Below are 17,172 nucleotides of genomic sequence, written 5' to 3' on the forward strand. Positions count from 1 at the left end.
TAGCAGTTTTCAACAGGCTAAAACAATGACTGAGCGCTCAACTAGCAGCCTCTCAGTGATTCTATCTCCCGGTCTGGTCGCTAGGCCCTCCTTTTATAGGGCGACTAGACCGCTCGGCGAATGTGATCCCACCTAAGATGGCCGCCAAAACCGGATCGAGCCCGGGACCTAGTCGAATACAACACCCAGGGATCGGGGACCGGGGGAAATGCCAAAATGAATTCTCAGCCCAAACGAGGGTAGGAGCGTTCAGTGGCAAATTTCTAAAAGATTCTAAAATAGATTTTAAAAGTTCGGTATCTTAAATCCTAAATGTCGTGCAAATGCAGGGGGGGGGAATCGGACACAAAGGAAAATTCAATAGCAGTTTTCAACAGGCTAAAACAATGACTGAGCGCTCAACTAGCAGCCTCTCAGTGATTCTATCTCCCGGTCTGGTCGCTAGGCCCTCCTTTTATAGGGCGACTAGACCGCTCGGCGAATGTGATCCAAGCTAAGATGGCCGCCAAAACCGGATCGAGCCCGGGACCTAGTCGAATACAACACCCAGGGATCGGGGACCGGCGGAGATGCCAAAATGAATTCTCAGCCCAAACGAGGGTAGGAGCGTTCAGTGGCAAATTTCTAAAAGATTCTAAAATAGATTTTAAAAGTTCGGTATCTTAAATCCTAAATGTCGTGCAAATGCAGGGGGGGGATCGGACACAAAGGAAAATTCAATAGCAGTTTTCAACAGGCTAAAACAATGACTGAGCGCTCAACTAGCAGCCTCTCAGTGATTCTATCTCCCGGTCTGGTCGCTAGGCCCTCCTTTTATAGGGCGACTAGACCGCTCGGCGAATGTGATCTCACCTAAGATGGCCACCAAAACCGGATCGAGCCCGGGACCTAGTCGAATACAACACTCAGGGATCGGGGACCGGGGGAAATGCCAAAATGAATTCTCAGCCCAAACGAGGGTAGGAGCGTTCAGTGGCAAATTTCTAAAAGATTCTAAAATAGATTTTAAAAGTTCGGTATCTTAAATCCTAAATGTCGTGCAAATGCAGGGGGGGGATCGGACACAAAGGAAAATTCAATAGCAGTTTTCAACAGGCTAAAACAATGACTGAGCGCTCAACTAGCAGCCTCTCAGTGATTCTATCACATCTAGTGCAGTCTTTTAGTTAGAGGTCATACCTGTTGTAAAGGGTATTCAGACAGAGCCCATCTGGAGACCCACGTAATTGTTAGCCCACTTAAACCGTGGGGAAACTTCCTGGCAGCAGGGAACACACAAGGGTAAGTCAGCTCATCCATTGAAGCTCTATGTCTGATCGATACATCACAGGCTTGAATCTCATCAGGGACAACACAGCCTTTCATCCTTTTAGTTTTAAAGTGCACCACGAGGTGGGAGGAATCTATTAGAGCGTCATGGGACAGAAATGCTGATAAAAGTAGTTATGGTAATCATTATACTTACTCAGTGAGGATGAGTGAATATCAAGGTGAAAGCAAAGGGTACATGCAATGCACATACGAAGCAGGATGAGACACCTCGGTAGAAGTTGAACAGGACTGTGAAGATGTACCGCGGATGTTATTAGATTATTTTGGGCTTCCGCGTAAGGGAGAAGAAGGCATAAGTATTACGGGGAAGTAATGTGCCAGAGACATCTAGCTGGGGCAGGCCACGAGGGAGGTACTCAGATGAAGCACGACTAATATTGGGGTTTCAGGTAGTGAGACGTCTACCTCTGAGGAGTAAATGTCACACTCACAAATTCAGGAAACTGACAGCGGCTGTGCGACCTGTGAATCCTGGGGAAAGGGAGATATTAGTGTGAGTGGCCCTCGGGGAGACACAGAGGGCGGCTTACCCCTAAGGGCAGGGATTTAAGGGGAATGAAAAAACTGGGGCGGTCTCTCAAAGGGGCGTGGTCAATGTAATTAAGGGCCAGGCTTAAAAACAGGTAAACTTAAAATCTGTGCTTAGCATGGTGTGCTGCCTGCTGGTATTTTGCTGCTTCTGTCCACTGCATCGAGATATATGTTAGAACAAGCAATATTACACCTACAACAAGCCAGGCTATTGGCTTTGTCAATGGTTGTTAGTTGCGTAAGATGAATAAGCAACAACTATGGCTTCTTTGTATAAAATATTGAAAATGCTTCCGTTCTGAAATGGTGACACTGTGAAAGAACTATAACGAGTCTCTTTGAAGTTACATCACAAGCAGTGATGGGTGGCATCGATCCAGAGTTAACGTTTATTTTTTCCACCGAAGGTGAGGACAAAAACGGAGAGCCCGATAGCGACCCCTCTCAGCACCTGCTTTTTGGAACTGTCGGTGCTCGGTACCGGCAGGACCCGACCTACTTAAAACCCTGCCTAAGGGTGAGGAAACATTCATACGGGAAATATACATGGTTGGCAGCTATGTGGGAGTTAATGTAATGGAAAAGTCGCAAAAACAGGATTCGGGTAGTGCACTCAGTGCCGAAAAAGTGCTAAAGGAACAAAAATCTTGGCAAGTGGTAGGGGGCATATTCGGAGGGTGGTTAGCGGAGGTGAGACCTCTAGCCTGCGAAGTCTCGAGGATGCTCAGAGTGCTGGAGATGAGGGCACTCTAATCAGGGCTCGTTCCATCGCCTCAGGGGTGTGCCCATGATCGGCGGTGATTGGACCAGTCTGCTCTGTGGTTCTACAGGGGCGGAGCTGCCATTGGCCAGGACGGGCGCTCCCATTGTCCGTATGTAAATAGCACTAGCTGCAGCCCTTTGCCTCTGTCTCTGCGGCCGCTCCATGTGCAGCGGGAGCTGTCAAGAGCGAGCCTCTCAAAGGCTCCCTATATAAGAGGGGGAGACGGGGGACGGGGAACAACAAGTGGAAGAGGAGGTGAAAGGAGGCGGAACCCCGCTAGCTGGCCCGTTTGCTCAAAGTGGAAGCTTGCTCCGAGCATTAGAACGCAGGACAGAAAGAAGGACGGGGAAAGTTTATGCTCGGGAGTCTCAGGACCTGCCATGAGTTGTCTGGATGTTATGTACCACCAAACTTATGGAGTGCGCCAGTACCTGCCTGCCCCGACGTCAGCGTCAGCGTGTTCCGCCGCGTACTGTCATCAGCCGCACCAGAGCCAGCAGGTGAGAGCCTGTCACTGAGCGCGCGCGGGCGGAAGGGGCGGGGGAGGAAGGTGGGATGCTACAAGTGCCTAACGGCAGTGTTGTCTTCTTGGGTTCATGGGGCGCCGTGCAACATATATTTTAGAGGCTCCTGCTTTTTTTTTTGGGTGTGTGTGCATTTTCTGCTAATTTAAGATGGAATTATGCCAAGCAGTCTTTCAGAAATGGGGTCACGCAAAAAACATGAAAAATGTATTTCTGGGACCATAGACATCCTTGAGATGGCAATGGCTAAAGAGAGACGGAGTCTGAGGTAGTCAGAGAGGGGAGAAGTTGTAATGTAGAAATAGAGCGTTCACTTTCCCAAGGTGGGAGCCCTGGGAAGTACCCACTCTGCCCGTGCATTAAAATGCCTCTGCCCAATGAGCCTATTTTAAAGAAGTCTGCAGAATGACTTAATGAGAGAATGCATTATAGGGGCGGGGGAAGGGGTGTGTGATGACAAGGGAGTTTAATGATTATAAATTGTCCTTCAATGAAGTCACTGTCCTAGCATTCTAGCTGTTTCGTAGCGCTTTAAATAATATGTCTGCTTTCAAATCCGTTATCTGAAGGACTACTCTATGTAAGGCTCTGTGTGTGTGTGTGTGAACCATAAAGCAAAAAAAGTGTGCATGTGTTAGTATTGTAGCACCATCACCATCGCTGGACTTCCAAGCGCGCGCCTTGTGTGTGGTGACATTAAAGTAGTGTGATTACACCAGGTCGCCTGTTTTTTGCCCATCATTGTGTGTGAGCATTTCTGGAGACCTCCTGTCGCCGCCACCCCACAAGTTCCATAGGTTGGTTAAAACTGCATATATGGATAGTCTGAAGCAGTTATATACAGAGGTACCTGATTGGAAATGGAGCTAAATTATTTGGAAATATTGGAATTAAAGTTTTAAACATGCAAACATTTTGTCAGAATATAGAGCTACTGAAAACGTTAACATATGTAATCTACGGTCCTTAGCAGAAACATGTATGTGATTGTGTGTGCCTCCACTGAACTTATGAAAGATTCTGAGAAGTGCTATGGGCTCGGTGCCATTTTGGGGAGTTGTGTTTGGAGGGGTGAAGCGAGGCAGACATGGCCTCGCCGTTTACAGCCAAGGATGAAGGCTTCCTGTGGCGGCTGCATTCCATGCGGTTTTATCATAATTCTCTATGAAGACCGGTTTCACCATACATGGGAGGCAGCCCCAAATAACCGCCTCTCTCTGGAGGAAGGGGGCAGAGTTTCCTGCTCGAAATTCACAGGCACGTTGGCCGGATTGAGTGCACCTGCAATGCTCGTGGCACCTGGCAGCCCTCCGTTGTCGGCTCACTTTATTCTGCTGTGTGTTCTTGGGCAAGTAACTATATTCTCAGTGGACTGTGAGCATTTTGATATAAAAATAAAAGTGCAGGGGGGATTAATTAATTAACATAAACTGATGGTTCTGTAGTGATCGGCCTGTTAACAGCATTAGTGTCAGCATGGCACATAGAAACTGGCAAAAGAGAGATCGTGAGAACTATGAGTGTCTATTTTCCCGTCTTACAGTTTAAAGGATGGCGGGAAAAAATATTTAGCCAGAAAATACAGGTAAAGTAATTTTACTGTACAGTGTACACGCTTTAGCTCAACCACCCAATTCACCTCAGCACAGACCTTCACACCGGAAAACTCGTCCCTATATTATTGTAAAGGCTGCTGTGTGAAGTTAGCCCAGCAAACACTGCTAGGTGTATGTTGTCTAAGGAGAAAGCCATAGTAAACGCGCCACTAGGGACTGCGCGGAGAGTCCGCAGCGAGAGCTGGAAGCGAGTCCCGGCTCCCCCGAGGCCGCGCTCACGTATGCTAAGTATGCGTGTGGGCGGACGCATTCCCGGCCCTTGGCCGGCGCTCACACACGCTGCTCCCAGCCCCTCGCAGACACATTCCTCCGAGATTGAATGCTCTTAGTTACACTGCACTTTCGTGCGCTCGTTTCTGCCTTGTCACCCTTTCTGCGGTGAGGGCTGGAGCGCCTCCGGCTCTCCGGGATCCGAGATGTTTTGGCCATGACGCTCACATATTTTGCAAATTTCCACTGCACTATTCCAAGTGCAAGATGTCCCTCGTAGCGCAACGCTTTGTTTAACTCGCGCATCTCCTCAGTGGTATGTTGCGGTTCCCGACAATTAAAAGTGCGATGAAAGAGTAACAGTATACAAGACGGCATAAGCAGGAAAAGGGGACATTAGAGGCGCAACTGCCAACCCTTCGGCTTCATGCATACAATAACTGTATTATTGAATAGCGAAAAAGTCACATAGGCGAGGGGATGTGAATATGAAGTTGTCAGGAGCCCCTTTCTTTCCCCTAAGCAGTTAATTCAAACTACTCTGCTTGGTATTTGTATACAGACACCCGGGCGCGCTCACAGTACAGATGTTTTTGTTTTAATGTTGCATTTTTTTACTCTGAGCCACAAAGTTGTCACATACCAGCTGCCTCTCAAACAATGTAATCAACAACTTCAGATGCATTCCTGAAAGGTTACAATTCCTGTTAACACTGGTGGTACTGACACAACAGCACAATTATATAAACTATCCTGCTAAAGTAAATATGCACAATTTCTGAGCCTCGACGCCATTATTTTTTTTAAGTATTTGGGACTGTCCTCTAGGGCTTTGCAAAATGGTATTACTCATCGTCAATAACTGTTATTTTCTCCAGTAAACGTGGATTACTGGGTTTCTTGTATTTTGTCCAATTTTTGTTTTTGTTTTACTGGTGACATCATTTGCGCTTGCAGGAGGAATGGTTTGAAAAGAAAATGTCTTGCAGCAACTGTGAAACGTGATGTGAACCATAACTAAAACACGTTCACCCAGGACTTCGGAACCGCATAACGATATATTTATCTGGTACCATTTATTACACAAAGGCATTTCTCGTGCAGAATCACCCCCGATGACCACGCAAGCAAAAGTGCATACCACTTATAATTCTCATGACAATTAGCGCATGTTCAGCGCAGGGTAAAATTTGTAAATTGGTCCACCTTTAGAATACCACTCCTGCTTTCAAGTTGTAAACCCTGCTTGCTGGGCGGCAGTACATGCAACAGGCCTCTCCCTGTCTGCTAGAAGGATGTGGAAGGAATCATACATGTTGAAGTCTCTGCTGGCACAGGCTTCGAAAATGAGGACTTCTAGGACCTGTATTGGTGGTAAATGAAATCCTTCAGCTTATGGGGGCAATAGTACATTTGGAGCAAAATCTACCAGAGGCATTTCCATCACGATACTGTTCTAATTAAGGGAACTCGTACATATATTACACACCTCAATAGTGGCAGCCATATATCGCTTCTGGAAAAACCTATATTATTAATTAGTTAGCAATAAGAATAGCTTTGTAACCCATCTGCTAACTCCATCAATAAATAAGGAATACATTCAAAATCGTTGATTTTCAAAACATATGTTTCCACATCAATCTCTGATTGAATTTAGACAACATGGTAGTGGTTTGGATACATACTTTGTTATGGTGCTGTAAAATGGAACCAGCCCCTGCAGTGCTTAATTTGTAAATAAATAAGTGCCAGGGCTCTAGTCAGGAGGCCTCTGAAGCTTGCACCACCCATTGCCGCTGCCAGCGTTTCCAATGACATAACCTACACAACTAATAACCTTCACACTCCTACAAGTGTGACAATTCAGCCTATTCCAGGCCCCTATAGCTATTAAAATAGCTTGGGCGGCAGGTATATAGTTATATTTAATGATTACTGAATTAAACAAATTCAGTGCTGCTCATCTCTAAATTATAGCCACAATGCCAGCCACCATGTGGCAGCTGTCATAAGTGCCAGTGTCGACAATTAAGTGCCAGTGCCAACAATTAAGTGCCAGTACCAAGCACCAGAAACCACTGGCTCAAATTTAGCACTGCAACACTGAGAAAAACTATGCTTACCCCACAGCCAGTTCGATGACGTAGATCAATGTCCACCTTTCACTAAGGATCTTTTTTAAATTTTTTTATTGATAACACAAGCGGCTGATAGTTAATGGAAGAGAAAAACAAAAAGGAAAGTATAGACAAAAATGCATTTGATCAGTTAATACTGTGTCTTGAACTTCTTAGTAATAAATACAGAGAGTAATACATAAAAAGAGAAGAGAAATAAAACATCAAGTAATCAAAGCAAATTCATATATCAGCTAAGAGACAAATAATAAGATATCAAGGTAGGCAAAATCCTTAAATCAATTCATATTTGAGCAAGTAAAAAGACATCCCCATATTTTGTCTATTTTCATAAGTGCTTTATCACCCCTTTTCCTAGCTAAAGATAGTTCTTTCACTAAGGATCTAACTAAGATTTGAGTGGCGACGAAAAGTTCAGCGATTACTCCAGTAAGAGCTAAATATGGAAAATAATCCATCATTGGAATTTCCTCAATGCTACTATTTCTATACAGGTGGAATTCCTGTGTGACTTAGCACTTCCCCTAAATATCACAGAATTTCCAGCTACCATCCAACTCTAAATCGGGCCCTCAGGGCAAAACAAGAGAGATAGGTTACATAAGGGGCGTCAAGTCTGTCTAATAATACCCTGAACTCATCTTTTGTAGACACGTGCATGAGCTGATATAGAGCTTTCAATGTTTTTAACTAAGTTATTAACACCAATGCACACATTATGCAGCCAAAACTACGTATGCAATCAATAATAATAACAAAGCCTCCTCGTTTAACTGACTTACTATTATTACCACAACATTATTGTATAAAGGGTATCTAGTGATAAGTACTATTTTAATTTAATTCAGTGTTAAACCGGAGAGAACCTCTAACTCTTTGCGAGATGGTACATCTGCAACATCATTTACAACATCCTGAGGGGAGAGTTTCAGTTCCATTGAAATTTAGAAAAATATATATGCACCAGTCATTATAGGAGCCCACGCCATTACTGGTTTCAGTTTGCATTTCCATTCCACCCCATTAACTTCCTGCCACCCACATGAATCCAGAATTCTCAGCTCGCTGACAAATTAGAAACAAACTGTGGTGAAAATCCACCGTTTTCAAGGGAGAGACATTGCACCTGCTGGGAAATCAAAATGCAGGAAAAACAAATGTTCGGATGTATCGCAGCTGTTTCCTGTCAATTTAAGCATCTGGCTGTTACGCATTCAGCTAATTAAAGTTAATCCTTAAGAAAATAGTTTTCTATTCTTTATAACTAAGGAGATGTTTGACAAAGTTCAGCGACTTAAAAAAGTTTTGTGAAGACTAGTCAACATCTGGATGAGGCTTCAAGGTTACATCCTTCCAGTAAAATTCCCATTAGAAAGAGTAAATACACATTGGCAAAGCCAAAAGGTCTGGTGTTGGGTGCCATTCTTTTGGCTTTGTCAATGCTTGTTTTGCTATGTCATGTTTTTTGTAAAATTATTGTTGGAAGAGCTGATGGAGCCTTACCATTATAAAAAACAAAAACTTCGACTAAAAGCAAACATATTTGTTTTCTTCTGAAAAAGCACACATTGTCACAGTAGTCATTGGCATGGAAGGAAACTACTTTGTGTACAGATATGCTCCTAGTGAAAGAGCAGAGTGCCATCAATCCCAGTGAAGGTAGACGATGGCTGAGTGGGCTCCAACCCTTTGGCCCATGGTGTAGTTGGCAGGAGAAAAATAGAATGAGACAACAACAGACAATTTGATGAAAAGGGCTGACTGAAAGCCCCTCTAAGTGTGTGTATATATATATAAAGAAATAAATATAAATATATATATATATATATATATATATATATATATATATATATATATATATATATATATATATATATATATATATATATATATACTGAAAAATACCAGAAGTTAAAATAACGTTATAGTTAGGTGAAAAGTTTTTGTTTGTCCGTGGCTGATTAAAGTATCCACCGCATTTACCCCCGTGAGTGCGTTATCGTTTGTGAGTAGGAGACAACGATTGGAGCTGCCATATATATATATATATATATATATATATATATATATATATATATATATATATATATATATATATACTGAAAAATACCAGAAGTTAAAATAACGTTATAGTTAGGTGAAAAGTTCAGCAACAACGTAACGTTTTAAACTCTAAACACCATAGAAATTCACTAGTTATAGTTAAAGTTATCTCAAGTAACTATAACTTGTGCCCTAAGGTAACTATAACTTGTGCCTCTGCAATACACAGTTTTCTCATCAATGATGGCATAGAAGATGTCATGAGCGATGTAAAATATGAGGTAATTAGCAGTGTATGGCAAGAGTTATGGTCACCTTAGGGCGCGAGTTATAGTTACTTGAGATAACTATAACTGGTAAATTTCTATGGGTTTTAGAGTTTAAAATGTTACATTGATACTGAATATTTCACCTAATTCTAACATTACTTTAACCTTTGTTTTTTTCAGTACATTTAAAAAAAATATATATATTTGAAGTAATATTTTATTACCATGCATCGCGTCAAGCCCTTGCTGCACACGGCCTTAGGCCATGCGTAGCACGGAGTGGCCACAGAGGCTGTCCGTAGGCCAAACCCCTCCCCCACATGCAGTCAAAACACCCACCAATACTTCCCCACTCCCCCTTCCTCCCTTCCAAAATTACCAATAACTTTATTCAAATGTATATTTCAATAATGCACACAACAATGTTTATTGAATACCTGAAAAATATTTTATAAAGTTTTATTAAACCATATTCTATTTATGTGACTTTTTTTAACATCGTTTTTTTTATTACATTTTGGGAGTGATATTGTCAACACAAATAGTGAGAGATATATTGTTTCTTCTTTAGGAAAAAGAATAAAACAAAAATGAGTCTACCTTGAAACATTTTACACCCCAAAAAATGGAATCATAAAAATAACCATATACAGTACAGGCCTTCAGGCCATATAAATGCAACCTTACAAACAGCTCATAGGTAGAACTGCTAGGAGACTTAAGTTGTTTTTCTAGTGTTGCTGGGGTGAGGGGGTGCAGGACTCCCTGTAGCTCCCCTACAACATTAAAACTATTTTTTTGGTGATGTCCCAGCCTCTTCCAGTGACATTACAAAACACAAAATATATGTAAAAAGCCCTCCTAGGACAGTAGGGAGTGCTCTTTGAAGGAGCAGTGAAAAATAAAGGAGCGGATGTGGCCACTCACTTATTGATTCACTTTTTAACTTTTTAAAATTATATTTCTAGGTATACCAGTCCCACTCGGGACACCCACTGGTTTTTTCTGTAGATGGCCATGGAGGCAGCCCCTGGGCCTTGCAGTGTTAACCGCTTCCTGCAAGTGGCCTTATGGGGCACTGCAGAAGCCGACGTTTCCTTTAAAAAAAAAGATTTGGGGTGCCTCAGGGCCCAACCAGGGCACCTCAAGCCATTATTCTTTAGGGGGCCGTGAGGACACTCTCAGCCCTCCTGCAGCCCTGCTGGCTCCCTCCTCTTGCAGGAGCTGGCATTAATATACATATATTTTATGTTGTGTGCTCTAGTTCCCTTCCGGGGCCTGCCACAGTTAGTCCCATATTGGGGTCTCAGAGAGAGTCCCAGGATTCCCTGATTGCACCCATTGTGGGTGTAGTAGGAGCCGGCATTGCTCCTACCCTGCGGGAGCAGTGTTCTTTTGCTCCTGCGGGGTGGGAGCAATTAAATGCATTTCCCTGGCCGAGAGTGAGGGCAGGAAACTGTTTTGTTCTCCCACCAGGCGGAACAGCTTTGTGCTCTCGACCTGTGGGAGAACAGTTGCTATTTTCCTGCCCACGGGCAGTGAAATAGATGCCCCATGGACACCATCACTGAGCCGGACCTGGGGGAATGGGGTCCCTGGAGTCAGTATATGACTCAGGAGGGGGGCCTCATGGCCCCCCTCCTATTTATTTTAATTCATGACCCCCGGGACCTCTTTGAGGTTTGGGGAGGGGGACCATGAGCCCTGCTACTCCTAACATATATGCTGCACTGAGCCCCGGGCCCGGAACCACACAGGGAGTTTTAAATAAATGGACTGGAGCCCCCACTTTTTTGAAAACTTTTACTGCAGATTCACAGATCTCCCATAAATGTATAGCAATGTACAGAAAAAACATTTTTGGCCGTAAGCAGGGTCCCTCTGGGAGTTCACCCCTCTTCGTAGCCGGCAAGCCAGGGTATCCCTACCATACCCTTATGTCTTTTGTGTGTTTTTTTAGGAGTCAGGACCAAGTCCCAAGGCCTAAGATGGCTTCCGTAACTTCCTGGTGATGTGGTTGCAGACAATCAGATCTCAGCATGAAAAGATATATTGGGCTTAAAATATTTCATACACTTTTGCTATCTCAGTATTATTGATATCAAGAGCCTATTTTAACAGCAACTTTAAACTGTTTTCAACACTACATTTCCACAGTTTTCCCCGAAAAACAGTACAGCTGCTCATGGTTATTGATATGAATAATTACAATTGCCATTAGCATTATTGTCTCAATTTCAGCTGGGAAATACTAGGAGCCCTACTGACAAAGATACATTTGTCAACAGTTTTATAACCCAGTTTATCTTTTTCTAATCTGCCACAAATTTGCAAAGGGATTTCGTACTGTCATCATAGGCCCATTTACATGTGGAGATGTCTGCCACAAGTGCACATTTATACTCCATTCAAAGGGGTTGAAAGTGGGTGTTTCAAGGTGTGGTTAGTGCTGGAAGTTGGTGAATGCCCACAATTATGCACCTTTGCCGACGGTCACAAAAACAATGTGCGTTTGCACAGGGGATCCTATTCCCCCTGCATAGAGTTTTCTGCTATTTTATTGTAATTGCATTTAAATAGCACTTACAACCCCTGACGAGATATCGTAGCGCGTTTGTGGGGAGTAGCACACTACTCAGGAACCCATAAATGATTAGTGGTGAATTAGTAAAGTGAAATATGAAAGTGATTTGAGTGGGTGATATGTTAGTCAGTTATAGGGAACTTCCTATTGAAGGAGTATGAGCCTCTTTTTTTAAAGTTATTTGACCTTCCCACGAGTGTGTGGTGCAGCTATCCAGACATAGTACTAGGGAGGTTTGTGAATAGGAATAAGTAGTAAAGCTGCACACCCCTGTAGAAGGGAATCTACAGGTGCAGATTTGCTTCTTTTTTCATGAATAGGACCCTTTGTTTAACACATATTTAGAATTCAAAATAACTTGTTTTTTTTGGTTTGCTATTTTCTAATTGAGAGTTTGCAGTGACATGTCACATGGAAGATTACCTTTTCATGTAAAAACTATATTCGTGTTCACAACTCTCTCTAAACTCATCAAAATATAGAATCAAGAAATCCAACAGTCATTGCCTCTGGCAAGAATTTCAGTATTGTGAAATGGAAAATAAAAAAAAAGTGCAAAAGAATGCATCATTTCATTACACAGTTCAACCTAGGCTGTAATACATGGCTGATGGAAATATCCAAAATATGATTTTCATTGCGTAAAATAGAGGGCTTTTGCTGACCATGCATCATGTCCCTCAATAGTCCAAACACAATTGCTGTAGATCTAAGAAGACATGTCAACTTAAGCTGGATGATGTGATGTGTGGATGTTCATTTCAAGCCTATGAATTGAAACCATCGCCAATCACAGTGAGAAACCTGTGGTTATCCAGAGCTACTGAACACCACTCTGGATCAATGTACACTTCTCCTCATACACGTGTGATGGTAAACCTTTTTTTTCCATTGTTGCATCCTATACCAGACTTTAAAAGTGACAGTGTTGATGGTCCGTATGCCAAAGGCATCAGCAAAAAATAAGGGATTGCAACTTGAGTTGTCTCTATAGCCCATTGTGGTGATATATAATGTAATCAGAACATTGTGCCCTATTGGAATCGAATACTTTAATTAAAGGAAAAATACTAATAGCATACACAAGGATTTTTAGACTCCCCAGCAATTCTCTAGTGCTCTCCTCTTTTAAAACTCCTATTATCCATGCTTGTAGGTTACTGCCACATGCACAGCCTCAGGAGTAACTTAAAGAAATGGAACCACTCCTTTGGCTCTGACAAAAGGCTTTGTTTAGTTTGGTACTGCAGAAGGAGAGACTAGGACGATGGAGGTTTCCTCTCTCTCTTTCCATGGCTCATTATCTAATTAATTAACAGTGGGAACCATAATCGGAATGTACATGCAGGCCTCTGTTCCTTTCTGTTGCCCTCAGCTTCTGCCTCCCATACTGCACTTCACAATTAGGCATTGTGAGGCTATGGAGAGACAAAGAATGCTGATTATTTGATTGGAATGTGTTGTAGTATGAAATTCCACAGGATACCAAGTTGTAGTTCCAAGTAGTAACTTTATTCAGGTAAACATTACAGAAGCTTTAAGTTGTAGCCAATATGGTAAGTAGGCCTGTATGTACTCCCCACCAGGAGCAGCCTCCTAGCTGCTCAGCCTGCTGACACCAACTGACTCACATCAGACACCCAACATTCCATGACCTAATCAACATTCCACACATACTCAGGCTGAACAACAAGGGGAAAGAGGGAGCACAGAATGAAGAGGAAAAGTAACCTTACTACATATCCACTTTCTTTACACTCAAAACAAAACAAAGTAAGAAGATGTGCAACAATGTAAATACATCATTTGAGCAAATATGTGCAATAAGAGATAACATGAAAATTAATACAGAATGCCAAATAACAATGGAACAATATCATAAAATAGGCAGGAAAGACATAAGAACAACGGTAAAAAATATACACATGCACCCAGTAGAAATATAACATGAAGGAAGCAGGTGCTAAATAAGAACAAAACATAACAATAAAATGAAGAGAACCACACGCATCCCCTATTCTCACAAGGAAAAGACAGCAAAAGTAAAGCTATGCCACAGAAAGAGCACACAACGCAAATCCTGCAAATCACAAAAAACCAAGCGTACAGGATCTCAATGCAAACAAGTAACGGAAATAAGAAAAAGACCACGTTGTAGTTCCAAGTAGTAACTTTATTCAGGTACAAGTTGCAGAAGCTTTAAGTTGTAGCCAAGATGGTAAGTAGGCCTGTATGTACTCCCCACCAGGAGCAGCCTCCTAGCTGCTCAGCCTGCTGACACCAACTGACTCACATCAGACACCCAACATTCCATGACCTAATCAACATTCCACACATACTTAGGCTGAACAACAAGGGGAAAGAGGGAGCACAGAATGAAGAGGAAAAGTAACCTTACTACATATCCACTTTCTTTACACTCAAAACAAAACAAAGTAAGAAGATGTGCAACAATGTAAATACATCATTTGAGCAAATATGTGCAATAAGAGATAACATGAAAATTAATACAGAATGCCAAATAACAATGGAACAATATCATAAAATAGGCAGGAAAGACATAAGAACAACGGTAAAAAATATACACATGCACCCAGTAGAAATATAACATGAAGGAAGCAGGTGCTAAATAAGAACAACACATAACAATAAAATGAAGAGAACCACACCCATCCCCTATTCTCACAAGGAAAAGACAGCAAAAGTAAAGCTATGCCACAGAAAGAGCACACAACGCAAATCCTGCAAATCACAAAAAAAACAAGCGTACAGGATCTCAATGCAAACAAGTAACGGAAATAAGAAAAAGACCACGTTGTAGTTCCAAGTAGTAACTTTATTCAGGTACAAGTTACAGAAGCTTTAAGTTGTAGCCAAGATGGTAAGTAGGCCTGTATGTACACCCCACCAGGAGCAGCCTCCTAGCTGCTGAGCCTGCTGACACCAACTGACTCACATCAGACACCCAACATTTCATGACCTAATCAACATTCCGCACATACTCGGGCTGAACAACAAGGGGAAAGAGGGAGCACAGAAAGAGGAGGAAAAGTCACCTTACTACAGAATATTGGTGGTTTCAGGCTTATACCAGTGTTTATAGCCCACTTCCTCTCCATTGTCTTCAATCAATGGAACTCTCAATGTTCCAGTGCTCTCATATAGTCTTAGAGTCCGATGTAGCGGACTCTACTGGCCATTAGAGGCCCCTTCCAGACTCGGGCCTTTATCAATGAAGCAGGCCTTTAATGAGTAGTAGAGCCCGTTCTTGAGGGCTGCAAGGCTATTAGAACAGTCCTTCTCTAGAGGACAGAATGCTCTAATTTGTAAAACAAAGTCCTCACGGAGCATGAGGGGGTAAAATCTCCTCGGTCTCCGTGAGGCCTTTGTTTACAGCAATAGTTGTGAACAAACATTGGAATATTGATGCTCTGGGCTTCTACCAGCCATTATAAGCCTGAAGCACTCCATTGTCTTCAATGGAGCGCTCAACATTCCACTGCTCTCAAACTTCATACACCACTGAAAACTTCTCTCTTCTGTTAGCTAACGGGTAACTTGTAGGATAACGAGTTAATGAAAAATTATTAACAATACATAATCCCTTAATAGTGCTAACGGTTGCTAAAAGTGCTAAACAGAAATTGTCAGCATAATTTCATAGTACTTTATTGGCTTTTCCACAGCAGATGGCCATGTAAAAGGGACTGCTTGTGGAAAAACAACCTTCTGCATGGTGAAAGTTTTTTACTTTGCTATCCACGTTTTAAACATGGCACTCTTCAATTGAATATGTCAGTATCAGATCCAAGTAGAGTAAAACAAGTGTGTTCACCCTCCTCTTCTATTTAAATTAAAGATTCTAGATTAGTTTATGATACTGTCAAATGCAAAACCATTTGTTCTATGTTGGAGAAAACTCATTCATGTACTCCTTTATGTAGATGACATAGAACTGCTGCACCCCACTGGAATTAACAGCTAATGGTTTCTATAGAGATCAAGTAGATTTTGTGAAATACATCAGGTGATCATCAATTGAAATAAAGCATAGACTGTCCTTGTGTGGCATGTTAGCTGAACTGTTACATTGTTGGCTCCAGATTTGAACCTGTAGGATCATAAACTAAACTGGGTATTTCCTCCATAATGATCCACATGAAACCCTGATTTTCTAGGTTATTAATTGTTCAAACATTGTGTCCGTGATTTATCTAAGGTATTTAAATTGCAAATATAGGGGATATACCATTTTAACACTCATTGTAGTCTATTAAACAAAAATGATTGCAGGACTATTTAGGTAGTCCTAGCCTAATTCCCTTGGTCAAATTATAGGATGGTTAGTATTAACCCCTGTATATGAAGGCCAATTGTCATAAATATTAATGCCAAGTCAGTGCAGCAATAACATATGACCTGTGAAGTTGATGATCCAGTTTACTATACTGGTGTGAGGATCTTTTGCTCAATAGTTTGAACTAAAGAAGGACCATATTGATTGTTTTGACTCTGACCATATTTGGTGGTTAAATATGTGGAATTCCTTGTATTCCTTGAAATAAACACATTGACTACTTCCCACTTTGTTCACCTAAAGATCTTAAAGACAATACCTAATTTTCTTGGTGATGGTTTCTATGAAATTATGGAACTATCACTATACTCTCTTAATGATTTACTGTGGCAAACAGGTTTTAGCTTGGGATAAAAAGCTCTATTATTCACTGGCCACAACAATGGACCAAAATGCAGTAGCATGCCTGGTGAGAATAATTTATATAAGACACCTATCACTTTGGCATTGGCGTTTGTGGCCGGCCATATTAGGGTTAAGACACTGCATGTTTGGCATCGTTTTTTTACTGATGTGGTCCAAATTGGATTATTTAGTTATTGGCTATTAGTTAAGCTCATCTTATGGCACGCTGCTGACTGGCCCGTGGGTTTACAAGTGCAGAAGGACTCTACATTCTGTCTCTGAGATAATTACATTCCCTTCGGCTTGCTATTTTCAGTATCTAAAATCATATGGCCTTTCATAGCAGTAAAAATGTAGGTATTCTTTTGGTAGCTCTTGGTGTAGTTAAGCATTACTAGCATGTTAATAGAGAGACACTCATAGACGTCACCACAATAAATACAATTTTGAATTTCAA

At 41.9% G+C, this 17,172-nt stretch overlaps 1 protein-coding gene across 1 annotated transcript in view; it reads left to right on the forward strand.

The window, feature by feature from the left end:
* The first annotated feature begins 2,777 nt into the window (after nt 1-2,777).
* The window catches only part of VGLL3 (vestigial like family member 3), a 64,666-nt gene continuing 50,271 nt past the window's right edge, over nt 2,778-17,172 (forward strand). The window contains exon 1 of the mRNA XM_078656197.1: nt 2,778-3,126. Coding sequence (XP_078512323.1) covers nt 3,007-3,126 — 120 coding nt within the window. The 5' untranslated portion in view covers nt 2,778-3,006. The remainder of the gene's footprint in view (nt 3,127-17,172) is intronic.

The sequence above is a fragment of the Lissotriton helveticus genome, chromosome 8 (assembly GCF_964261635.1).
Source record: "Lissotriton helveticus chromosome 8, aLisHel1.1, whole genome shotgun sequence".
NCBI lineage: Eukaryota > Metazoa > Chordata > Amphibia > Caudata > Salamandridae > Lissotriton > Lissotriton helveticus.